The 13,719-nt window shown below is 38.4% G+C and overlaps 1 protein-coding gene across 1 annotated transcript in view; it reads left to right on the forward strand.

Moving 5' to 3' along the window:
• Nucleotides 1-6,406: 6,406 nt before the first annotated feature.
• The window catches only part of LOC110565013 (cytochrome b-245 heavy chain), a 35,351-nt gene continuing 28,038 nt past the window's right edge, over nt 6,407-13,719 (forward strand). The window contains exons 1-3 of the mRNA XM_060375732.1: nt 6,407-6,529; nt 9,256-9,351; nt 10,958-11,068. Of these exons, the coding sequence (XP_060231715.1) occupies nt 6,485-6,529; nt 9,256-9,351; nt 10,958-11,068 (252 nt within the window). The 5' untranslated portion in view covers nt 6,407-6,484. The remainder of the gene's footprint in view (nt 6,530-9,255; nt 9,352-10,957; nt 11,069-13,719) is intronic.

The raw sequence follows: 13,719 nt of genomic DNA on the forward strand, positions 1-13,719 counted from the left end.
TTCCTTAATCACTCTTGCCACCTGTGTTTCTTTTTTTATTGTTTATTATTAGTTACATTTTATTAACTCTGTATCCCAGCTGTATCCCGCTCCCTTATTCCCTCCCAATCCCACCCTCCCTCCCTCAGCTTCTCCCTGCCCCTTTCCAAGTCCATGGATTGGGGAGGACATCCTCCCCTTTCGTCTGGCCCTGTTTTATCAGGTATCTTCAGAGCTGGCTTCAAAGTCCTCCTCTGTGGCCTAGCAGGACTGTTCTTCCCTTGGAGGGGTGGGGAGGTCAAAGAGCCTGCCATTGAGTTCCTGTCAGAGATAGTCCCTGTTCCCCTTACTATGGGAAACCAATTGGTTATTGAGCTACCACGAGCTTCATCCTAGCAATGGTTCCAGGTTATATCCATACATGGTCCTTGGTTGGAGCGACAGTTTAAGAAAAAAAAACCTGTGCCCAGATATATTTGGTCCTTGTGGGGCTCCTATCCTTTCCCTGTCATACTAACTCCCCTTCTGCCAAAGGTTTGGTTATGAGTCTTAGTATCTGTTTTGAAATGCTGCTTGGTAGGTTCTTTCAGATGCCTTCTGCAGTAGACTCCTGTCATATATCCAATGCACATCTCATTTGTCTTTCTAAGTGAAGATTGATCATCTTACCTTGTGTCTGCTTTCTTGTTTATCTTCTTTAGATGTATAAAGTTCATTATGTTTATCATATCTTGTAGGTCTATATAAGTGAGTATATACCATGTTTGTCTTTCTCCTTCTGAGATACTTCACTCAGGATGATCTTTTCTAGATCCCACCATGTGCCTGCAAATTTCATGATTTCCTCTTTTTTGATTGCTGAGTAGTATTCCATTGTGTAAAAATACCACAATTTCTGTATCCATTCCTCTGTTGATGGACATCTGGGTTGTTTCCAGGTTCTGGCTATTACAAATAAAGCTGCTATAAACATGGTTGAGCAAATGTCCTTGCTGTTTACTTGAGCAAATTTTGGGTATATACCTAGCAGTGGTATAGCTGGGTCTTGAGAAAGTGTTATTCTTAATTGTCTGAGTAAGTGCCAGATTGACTTCCAAAGTGGTTGTACCAGCTTACATTCCCACCAGCAATGGAGGAGGGTTCCCCTTTCTCCACAACCTCTCCAGCATGTGTTGTCACTTGAGTTTTTCATCTTGGCCATTCTGATGGGTGTAAGGTGAAATCTCGGGGTCGTTTTGATTTGCATTTCCCTAATGGCTAATGAGGTTGAGCATTTCTTTAAATGTTTCTCTGCCATTCGATATTCCTCTATCGAGAATTCTCTGTTTAGCTCTGTTCCCCATTTTTTAATATGATTGCTTGGTTTGTTGCTTTTCAGCTTCTTTAGCTCTTTATATATACTGCATATTAGCCCTCTGTCAGATAAAGAGTTGGTGAAGATCCTTTCCCAGTCTGTAGGCTGTCCTTTTGTTCTGAGGACAGTGTCCTTTGTTTTACAGAAGCTTTTCAGCTTCATGAGGTCCCATTTATTGATTGTTGCTCATAGAGCCTGTGCTGTTGGTGTTCTGTTCAGGAAGTTGTCTGCTGTGCCAATAAGTTCTAGGCTGTTCCCCACTTTTTTTTCTAACTGATTTAGAGTATCTGGTTTTATGCTGAGGTCTTTGATCCACTTGGACTTCAGTTTTGTGCAGGGTGATAAATATGGATCTAATTTCATTTTTTCTTCATGTAGACATCCAGTTGGACCAGCGCCATTTGTTGAAGATACTGTCTTTTTTCCATTGAATGGATTTGTCAAAAGTCCTGGGCCAGATGGATTCAGTGCAGAATTCTACCAGACCTTCAAATAAGTGCTAAATCCAATTCTCTCCAAACTATTCCACAAAATAGAAACAGAAGGAACATTACCAAACTCATTCTATGAAGCCACAGTCACCTTGATACTTAAACCACAAAAAGACCCAACAAAAAAAGAGAACTTCAGACCTATCTCTCTAATGAACACTGATGCAATAATACTCAATAAAATACTTGCAAACCGAATACAAGAACACATCAAAGATATCCACCATGACCAAGTAGCCTTCATCCCAGGCATGCAAGGGTGGTTCAACATACAGAAATCCATCAATGTAATCCACCACATAAACAAACTGAAGGAGAAAAACCACATGATCATCTCTTTAGATGCCGAAAAAGCATTTGACAAAGTCCAACACCCATTCATGTTTAAAGTCTTGGAGAGATCAGGGATACAAGGCATATAACTAAACATGAAAAAAGAGGGAAGTTAGTTTCCATAGAAGAAAGATGTTATTTTTCATAGCAAGTAATCTTCTCCAGCTGTGAAACTGATCAAGGCTTTTAAGACCTGTGAAAATGTTACTCTGAGAGCTGTGAATACTGTTATAAAGGGAAAAACAATAGAAAGAAATGGCTGCTTATCCATGGAAAAATACTTCCTTCTCTGAATTTCCTTCTGAACTTTTAGAGGGAAGAAAGGGGTAGTGGGAAATGTTCAAGAAACATGTTTAAAATAAATAGAAAATAATGTTTCTTAGTATGTTAATATTCATGGTGCTGTCATTTATTTCTCAGTAGGAGCACAGGCTTCAGAAAGAAGATGAAAAACGGTAGGGAAAAGTGAAGACTTAGCTAAAACAAAGGGAGATGAACCATTAGGTAGGGAAAGAAAAAATAAGGAAAAGGCACAGAAGAGAATACCTTGTTGAGTTTTGAAAAGCTTGATGAACTGGCAATCCTTCTTTAGAAAGAGTTTGAGATCTTTGATCCACTTGGACTTTAGTTTTGACAAGGTGATAAGTATGGATCTATTTGCATTCAACATAAAACCAGACACACTAAACCTGTTAGAAGAAAAAGTGGGGAAGAGCCTTAAAGTCATTGGCACAGTAGACAACTTCCTGAACAAAACACCAACAGCACAGGCTCTAACATCAACAATCAATAAATGGGACCTCATGAAACTGAAAAGCTTCTGTAAAGCAAAGGACACTGTCATCAGAATAAAATGCCAGGCTACAGACTTGGAAAGGATCTTTACCAACCCTGTATCTGGCAGAGGGCTAATATCCAGACTATATAAAGAACTAAAGAAGTTAAACACCAACAAACCAAGTAGTCCAATTAAAAAAATGGGGTACAGAGCTAAACAGAGAATTCTCAATAGAAGAATATCAAAAGGCAGAGAGACACTTAAAGAAATGCCAAAAGTCCTTAGTCATCAGGGAAATGCAAATCAAAATGACCCTAAGATTTCACCTTACACCCATCAGAATGGTTAAGATCAAAATCTCAAGTGACAACACATGCTGGAGAGATTATGGAGAAAGGGGAACCCTCCTTCATTGCTTGTAAGAATGTAAACTTGTATAACCACTTTGGAAATCAATCTGGCACTTTCTCAGACAATTAGGAATATTGCTATTTCAAGATCCAGCTATACCACTCCTGGGCATATATCCAAAAGATGCTCAAGTATGCAACAAGGACATTTGATCAACCATGTTTGCAGCAGCTTTATTCGTAATAGCCAGAACCTGTAAACAAACTAGATGCCCCCTCAATTGAGGAATGGATACAGAAATTGTGGTATGTTTACACAATGGGATACTACTCAGCAATTAAAAACAAGGCAATAATGAAATTTGTAGGCAAATGGTCAGATCTAGAAAAGATCATCCCTAGTGAAGTATCCCAGAAGCAGAAAGACACACATGGTATACACTCACTTATAAGTGGATATTAGACATATAGTATCGAAAAATCTTTCTAAAATCTGTACACCTAAAGAAGGAGGACCCTGGGTAAGATTTTCAATCTTCATTCAGAAAGGCAAACAGGCTACACATTGGAAGAGGGAGAAAACAGGGAACAGGACAGGAGCCTATCATAGAGGGACTCTGAAAGACTCTACCCAGCAGGGTACTAAAGCATATGCTGTGACTCATAGCCAAACTTTGGGCAGAGTACAGGGAATCTTATGAAAGAAGGGGGAGATAGAAGACCTGGAGGGGACAGGAGCTCCCCAAGGAGAGCAACAGAACCAAAACAATCTGGGCACAGGGGTCTTTTCTGAAACTGATACTCCAAACAAGGACCATTCATGGAGATAACTTAGAACCCCTGCACAGATGTAGCCCATGGCAGCTTAGTGTCCAAGTGGATTGTCTAGTAAAGGGAACAAGGACTGTCTCTGACTCAGTGGCTGGCTCTTTGATCACCTCAGCCTGATGGGGGAGCATCCTTACCAGGCCACAGAATAAGACAAAGCAGACAGTCCTGATGAGACCTGATAGCCTAGGGTCAGAAGGGAAGGAGGAACTCCCCTATCAGTGGATTAGGGGAGGAGCAAAAGGAAGGAGGGCGGGATTGGGAGGGGATGAGGAAGGGATCTATAGCTGGTACACAAAGTGAATAAAATGTAATTAAAACAAAGGAGCCTGAGCACGGAGAACATAAAGAGCATTTATATTTATGGTGTTTTATTGTTCTTTAGGCATATATAACTGCACTTCCTTAGTTACAAGAATAAAGTAAGTACTCATCTGAATTAGTTTGTTTCAAAATCCAACTCAAACCCAGAAACCACAATATTTCAACAGCAGGACTTTGACACCAGGAAAGTGTTCCATGAATGATGGAAAAGTGGAGAATCCCAGCAGGGGACAAGAGGAAACCAAAAAAGAGCAACTACAAGAAGTGGTTACTTCTCAGTGAGAGAGGAACTGGGAGGAGGTTGTCTCATACCCCACCCCCATCCAGCAGCCAGGGCCATCTGGCAGCATGGAGTCCTACAATGCTTTTGAGTAGCAGGTGTTCTATGACACTGAAGGAGGGCTAACTAAAGGGAAGCTGGAGACCCAGCAGCAGCAGAACACCCACCTGGTGAATGCCTCTTGAAACATAACTCCTTGGGGGAGAAACATTGTGCTTCTCTTCTGCTCCAGTTTAGCAAAACCAACCAGAAGCCATCAGTCTAAACTGGCTGACAAATGTAGTTGGTTACAAAATACCAATACATGGAGAGGGTAAGCAAACATATCAGGGAACAAGGAAGCACAGAAATTGCACATGTTCTGAATTTCCAATTGTGTTTCTTTAAATCTGTCTACTTTGGGAATGAACCCAGGAGATCCGTTTGCCTTTCTGTGGGTTTTATATGTTCTAATTGCCACAGGGAACATCAGAATACCTTTCTTTAACTATCGTGCAGTGAAAAAAGCATACTGTTTTACTAATTGCCGTAACCCCAGAGACCATCAATGTACTTTATAGACAGCAACTGAGAGTGTCTACCTAGTATTCTTTTACTCTTTTGTCCTCTTCCTGTGTTCTAGTTTGTTTCTGGAACTTCTCTATTAGCTGTAACTAGTGCATAGCCATGCTTGTACAATTAGTCAACTTTCATCAACCTGTCAGGTTGCCATGATAACCTTTGTTTCATGTCTTGAAGACTGAATAGCAACCTGGAGCTAAGTGTGCTACATGTAGCTTTAGCATCTACCACACACTGACATACCTTTGATCTTAACGTGTTTACACACTTAGTATATAGACTGTCTGCCTGGAAACATGATTGTTATCTAAGTGTTTTGGTATTTTTTTTTTTTAATTTCCTTTCCTGTAGTCTTATGTGGAGTGATTTAGAGTGGAGTTGACAAATTTAAGCTTTTTTTCTGGTATCTTACACGTGATGTCAGTGGTTTGGGCTTCAAATAACCACCTGCATTATTCCTTGGTACTGGAACTGGGCCTGAGTAAGTTCACTGCTCTGGGTCTCAGCTCTTCATCTGTAAATGTAATCATAAAACAGAACTTACTTTATAGGAATTGACTTGTGAGAATCAAATGAATGGATGTATATGTGTGCATAAAAATGTTTCTGTTTATGCATATATATGTATTTATATATATGTTCCAATCCACAAATACAGTAGAGACCTATATCCATTTTAGAATATCAAATTGGCACATGGTAAACACCCTATTCATATCATCTATCACTCTTTTTACTTTACCCAAAGAGAATAAATACTGTTGTGAAACCTGTCAGAAGATGCCACATGTGTTTAATATGTTTTACCCGGCACCAAGACATGGCTAGCTGGATAAACTGAAAAACGCAGGGAGATGACTAGTTAAGTTAAAAAATTCACTGTGTACAATACGTTCATAAACTAAACAAATAATCTGATAAATGAGAAAACAAATTTTAAAATCTGACAGTCTGTCAGTTGTAGTTATTAATTTCATTTTCCAATGTATTTACTTCTGGCTGGATCATGAGATCTCTCTTTCTGTAGTTTTGGTGTGGGTTTGAAGATTTAAATTTGTTATGGAAACAGGCTTTCAGTTGACCAATGATTAGCTAATTTCTGATAATAGAAAAGGAAACATATTGCCCAAGGTCGCCGTTTTCATTTCCTCATGCAAAGAAGAAGCACGGTAGAGAAGAAAGGCAGACACAGCACACTTTGCTACCATGGGGAACTGGGCTGTGAATGAGGGACTCTCCATCTTTGTCATTGTAAGTATCAAAACCAGGTAAATTATAAGTTCTTTGACATGTTGGAGTTCTCTTGGAAGCTAAAATAGAGTGACAGCTTTTATTAATATTGTTTGCTAAAGAAATTTACTTATTCTGTGAAGAAACATCTATTTGTAAGTATATTGAGTTAGTTTTTCCATCCCAAGCTTCTTAATTAAAAATATGAGCCAGTGGCTCTCATTTCTCCTAGTTTCTGAGTTCCTAATGTTATGACGTTAGCCAGCATTTAACAGAGAGCATGAAATATATTTCATACTAACCATCTCTAATTCTGAGAAAGTTTTTCTTAATTACACAGGGGCAAACTTCTCCAATGTTTATGTTAACGACTTAAAACGGTCAATTAAAACTGTACTGCTTTCTGACTTACAGATTTCTTGGATAGGAAAGTTGCCTTTATTTTAGTCTTAACACCAAAAATCAGAGTTCTCAAATTTTTTTTAAAACAAGTACATTTTTAATATAAAGTTTGAACTGTAGTTGCTTGTGAATTTTACAACAAATAGAGATGAAAGAATTGAACTAAATCATCTGGACTCATATATATGCAGAAAGTATATTTTATGTATGTATGTACATATAAAGTATGTATATAATACACAAATATATATGTCTATTAATCTATCATGAGAAACAACTTTGGAAGTAAGGTTGTAGCTGATTTTCTTTTTTTAATTTTCATTTTTTTCACAATTTACTCATTATATGTCTTGATTGAAGCCCCCTCTTTCAACTCCTCCCAGTCCCACCCTCCCTTCCCTCTTCCCCCTATCCCGTTCCCCTAGTACACTGTAAGGGGGAGTTCTCCTTCTCTGCCATCTGCACATAGCTTATCAAGTGTCATCAGTACTGTCTGGGTCCTCTTCTTCTGTGGCCTGGCAAGACCACATTGCCAGGGGCAAGTGATGAAAGAGCAAGCAATTGAGTTCATGTGGAGGCAGCCTCTGCTCCCCAATGAAATACTACTCAGCTATTAAAAACAAGGAAATCATGAAATTTGCAGGCAAATGGATGGAACTAGAAAATATCATCCTGAGTGAGGTAACCCAGAAACAGAAAGACAGGCATAGTATATGCTCATTTATAAGTGGATATTAGTTGTATGATATAGAATAGCTATACTAAAATCTACAGACTATACACTAAGTGTAAAATCTATACACTAAGGAGGACCCTACCGAGGATGCTTAAATCTCATTCAGAATGGCAAACAGGATTGACACCAGAGATGGCAGATAAGAGGGAACAGGATGGGAGCCTACTATAGAGGGTCTTCTGAAAGGCTTCACCCAACAGGTGAGACTCACAGCCAAACTTTGGGCAGAGCACAGGGAGTCTTATGGAAGAAGAGGTGGGGCAAACATGGAGGGGACTGGAGCCCCACAAGGAGACCAACAAAGCTAAAAAATCAGAACCCACAGGGTCCTATAGAGACAGAGGCACCAACCAAGGTCCATGCACAGAGAGGACCTTGACCCCCTTCTCAGATTCAGCAGATTGGCTGATTTTCAAACACACGTTGGTTTCTTTTCTGAACTCATAAGTTAGTATTCTTAGCAAAGCAGTTATGGATGAATTGAATAGAAAGAAATGTGGTATCTAAATACTCTTGAAAGCAGCTATGGAGCATGATATTAAAAATCACACATGGATGGAAGTTTTGTAAGTATTTACAATATAATGCATGTAGGCTTTGAGTTCTGGGGATGTCAATAAATTATTAGCACAGTTAAAGTTAAAACAACAAATATTTTATTGAAATATACTTCAAGCCAAACCAACATCCTAATGCAATATAGACACATGAGGATTTGAAGGTGTAGTCTTGAGTACTTCCTGCTACTTTAAGAGAAGATTACTCACCTAAGAAATAAGTTGAAATCTCTTTCATTCTAATCACAGTTTCCCCAGGAAGTAATCTTTTAAATTATACATGAACATATATGAAAGTAAAGACATGGTTTAGAAATCAAGAGTTAGGGAGAATGGCAAAAGAAATGACTTTTCTGTAGCACCTTCTCTGTAATGAAACATCCATGGGTACTTAATAGCTAATATTAATGGTAACTAATAATTTAATATTTAAGCAAAACCACTATGGAGATGAAGGTAGAAGATTGAGCAGTATCATTCAGTGATAAAGTTGTTGTTGGGATCAAATGTGAATTTAAAATCTAGAATGTTTACTTTGTTTTTAAATTCCATGACCTTTACCCCCTTACCCATGCTCAATAGTCCTCCTTCAAAAATTAAGAAAAATTTATCAAATAGAATGGTAAGCTGTGTGTGCTACAGGCAGGTGACTGGCATCTGTGAGATTAGAGTTCAATTTCCTACAGGTTGAGAGACACAATAATACCTTATTTCTGCCTGCTCTTATTTTACTTATCAACCCCTGTTACCTGTCTGTCTAGGGTTAAAATGAAAAGACAAGGAAAGACGAAAGAGATGAGACAGACTGAAACTAATTTAGTGCATTGACCAGGGAGTGAAACAATCATACAAAACAATGAAGAAAGACAAAGTCAATTACTGAAAACTGCAGTTGCAGTGGACTAGGAAAGAGTTGATACAAAGCTGGCTGCATGCAGACCTTTGTCAAAGTCTGAACTTGAGGAAGTCCTGCCCTTCATTTGACTCTGGTCTCATACAGAATCTACCTATTGGGAGATATAAACCTCATACGACTTTTTCCGTTTGTTCAGCTGGTGTGGTTGGGGTTGAACGTCTTCCTCTTTGTGACGTACTACAAGGTTTATGATGATGGACCTAAGTACAATTATACTCGAAAACTCCTCGGGGTGAGTATACCTTCTATCTCATGCAATATTGGCCAGCTTGTACTTCTAGTCAGATGTACTCATATTTATTCTTTTTAACATTTTAAATAAATATTCTGACCAACTAAGATAACACCACCAGCTTTACTCCCCCAATTGTAAATTCCTTAGCAAGAGTCTCTTAAGGCCTGCCAGTGTAACAACCTGAAGTATGGCAAAGCATCCTATCCACATCGCTCTCCACCAATATGTGCTGAGCTTAACATAGAATCTCTAGAATGGAAAGCCTATTGGAAGCTATCCATATGGGGTAACAATGGTGTGACAACTGAAATTTTTTGTATTTTTTTCCTAAGTTCTTTTTTGTTTTTTTTTTTGTTTGTTTGTTTTTGTTTGTTAGTTTGTTTGTTTGGGTTTTTTTTTTTGCATGGAGAATCCTTCCTCCTAATGACATGTGAAATTATCTTGAGAAAATCAACATTAAGCTGCATCTGTAGCCTTTGAGGAACTTGTTCATATACCACATCATTTCTGTAGTCTAGCAGTGTGGAGGTCCTTGAATTTCCTTCCGTTCTTAAGTAGTATCTGTTTCTTCCTTGAACTGTCACGTCCCTTCATCACAAATGAAAATAATTACAACTGCAGCCACTCCCAGAGCACACCATTTGTTATATAATTTTGAAAATATTATTAACATTAATAATATTATATTACATTAATAATATTATAACCATATGCATAAATATCAAATAATCATATGACACTATTAAAATTGTCTCTAATATATTTATAGTGATCTGTTCTCTCTGTAAATAATCAACATCTTTAGATATTGCTAAACTAATTTTGCCCAAGTATTATGCCATACCAACTTAAGTTACAGTTAAGATCTACATGCTAAGGGAACTTTGTTTAAAATCAAAGACCTAGTTTTGATACTCACCTTGTGTTAATGGTATGCATGCTTAAAGATTTAGGAGGAAGGAAAGTGATGCATGTAACTTACTTTAAAATGTATCATATATATAAGAGGCAGGGGGAGACTCAAAGGATAGAAGTTCTTGTTGCACAAGCACGGAAACACGAGTTTAGTTCTCCAGCTCTCATGTAAAAAGCCAAGTGGGACCACATGCACCTAAACCCCACTACTAGAAGATGAAGGGAGTACTTGAGACAGTAGGATCACAAGAGCTTGCTGAACACTAGACTATACAAAAGACAGTTTACTCCTGCTTCAAGGTGAGACCTTGTCTCAAGGGACTAAGACAGAGAGCAACAGAAATATAGGACGTCATCTGACATTCTGCAAGGAGAAAAGGGTGGAAAGACAGATACCTGATAAAGCAAAATATAAAAAAGGTGTCGTATGGGAGGTGGATATACAAGAACTCAAAGTAAATTTATTCTACTTCTCATCAGGTTTGAAACTTTTAAATGTTGAGCTGGGGTAAAAAGAAAGTTTCATGTTTCAAAAAAGAAAAATACAAGTAGATTTTAAACAAAAATTTTCTACCATGATGGAAATTCCTTTACTGATACCTTGGAGGAGCTTTTGGGGTGCCGGGGAAGAGAATTATGGGCATTTACCCCACCAGAGTCTCTCTACTCCCTCTCTTCTCTCTTCTAGTCAGCTCTGGCTCTGGCCAGGGCACCTGCAGCCTGCCTGAATTTCAACTGCATGCTGATCCTGCTGCCAGTGTGTCGAAATCTGCTCTCCTTCCTCAGGGGTTCCAGCGCGGTAAGAGCAAAAATTCTGTTGAGGGAATCAAATTTTCTAAACCATCGTTTTTCTAAGGAAAAACCAAGTAATGCTTTTTGAAGCTCATCTTGTGTAGAATATTCATAAGCTACACCAGGTCCCATGCTGTGATACACATCATATGTACCTGCATCTACATCTACTTATACATATACAGACATAGATGCATACACATACATACATACATACACACATACATATATACATATGTATTATACTATTTGAGGGTAAAGGTTCCTGGAACAACCATTTAACCTGAAAGCTTTAAAAAGCAGCTAAACAAACTACACATAAACATTAGTTATGAAGTAAATATATGCGCTGGAGAGATGGCTCAGAAGTTAAGAACACTGACTACTACTTCCAGAGGTCCTGAGTTCCATTCCCCATATCCACACAGTTGCTCTTTACCATCTATAATGGGATCTGGTGCCCTTCGCTGGAGTGCAAGCAAAACACTGTATATGTAAAAAATGAAATAAAAAATAGAGGCATGAAGTAAATATACATGTGTAGGAGTATATGGGTTAAACATACGACATTTAGGAACTAAGCATTCAAGAATGTTTTTAAAATTAATTCAGAAAACATATTTTCTGTATAACATCTAGAGCAAATTCAACCAATGCAGAAAACAACATACTATAAGAAAATATGATTAGGAATAGTTTACTCCTGTGGTGGCACATGCCTATAATACCAACAATGAGGAGGTTGGGACAAGTGTATCTTAAGTTTGGGGCCATTCCAGGCTACATAGTGAGTTCTAGGTCAGCCTCAGGTACATAGTAAGATTCTGTTAAAAACAAAACAAAAAAAGCAAGGAAAACAATTGTTAGTTCCATGGTATTGGAATTTTCAGAGCTTTCTACATGCCTAGAACCCCCTTTGCCCTCACATCACCACTTTAATGTAGAAAGAGTACTTGTAACCTATAAGATTCTGTGTTATCTTTTTGCTGCTAACATTATTTAGCGCATGTCTTAAACATACTCCCTAAACTCCACTCTCAGGATTCTAATTTACCTGAAGACTCTGGAAGTAGTACAATATTCAGGAGGCCCCAGCCCACCTTCAGCACTGTAAATCCATGTTAGAATCACTTTGCTCAGCAGCAAAACAAGTTAAGCCAACAAAAATAAAGGAAGAAGGTTGACACATCCTTTGATATTCACTGGAAAGAATAACGGTCTTTATCTCTGGAAAAATACTGTGATAAAAGCTCCTTTATTGGGTCATTAATTTGATGTGTCACATTTTTGCCTTGCAAACTGGGAAAGCCAGGGCAAAACCTAACAATAGTAGTTGGTGTTAGTCATTAATCACAAGGCTTTCAAAATCATCTCCTGAATGGAAGAATACGCCAAGTTTTAATCTCACTGGATTGAAAGGCTGACCGCCAAGCCACCCATCTTTCAAATAATACAGGAGCCAGATAAAGATTTGCTAAATGAAAAGGTTGTGCAATAACTTTTTACTTTTTATGTAGACATGATTTGGGTACTGAAAAAATTTTTCCCTGTCCCCATCAGAATATTTTTTTATTTAGAGGAAGTGAAGCCTGAGAAACAGGCAGTGTTTTCACCAAGATGGTCAGTTAAGAAATCCCTGTTACCCCATAACCTGAAGTTGCATTGTCTTGAATGCTCAGGAGCAGACATATGAATGTCAGCTGTGGGGCATCTTGTTGCCCATGGGTAAAGACTGTTAGGAGAATTTTTAATAGCAATGGTAAATTGGAGAAAAACCAAGCTCTGTAACCAGAAAGATCTTCACACAAAAGAACAATTCCACCCCCCCCCAAGTCATTTGTTTAAATTAGCACACAAAGTAATGGTTCCCCTTAAAGCATGTTTATACCTACTTTGTTCTGGTTGAGCAGCCTCTCCACCACCTCTTCTCCCAAGCTCTCTCTTGTCCAACCACATTTACATTCTTCCTCCTGTCGAATTGTGCCTCGTACTTTCATACCACCTGTTCTGCTTCCCATCTCCCCTCCCTCAAAAGCAGTGATCTGCTACAGGTATGGTATGCCCTTCTTTGTGAGATTGGCAATATGAAATGTGAACTACTTCTCTGATTGGGATTTAAATGAGTGGATATGCTGTGACTAATGTTGGAAATAGTAACTGGCACAGACCACTGAAGCTCCACAGAATTCATATCAAGTTGTGGGAACACAATTAAACAGGAGTATTGGGATCCATATTCAGGTAATTGGGTTCCCAAAACCTATTCATTTTTGTATGTGTCAACTAAGCATTTTGACCTGTCCCCATGTTCTGTTTAATATAAGTATTTGAACCTGCTAAATAACCTAGTGTAGAAATGATAAGGATATAATAATGTCAAGAACTTGTTAATGGAACAGTATGCTAACTAAAGAGTCATAGAATTTCAGTTCAGTTTTGGAGGTCAAAATCATTTAGACTTTGTTTTCAAAACCTTCTTTTACCCAGAGGGGAAAAGGCCCTCTGGCTGTGTAACCTTAACACCCTCCAAAATTATAGGGTAAATGCTCTCAACTAACTTTGTTGAGGGAGATGGGAAAAGGATAGGGCTAAGCATATAGAAGTCCCTGAGCGAAATTTTAATAACTTCACCTGCATGTGTAGAGACAAAAAATTCTA

Source organism: Meriones unguiculatus, chromosome X, assembly GCF_030254825.1.
Source record: "Meriones unguiculatus strain TT.TT164.6M chromosome X, Bangor_MerUng_6.1, whole genome shotgun sequence".
Classification (NCBI taxonomy): Eukaryota; Metazoa; Chordata; class Mammalia; order Rodentia; family Muridae; genus Meriones; species Meriones unguiculatus.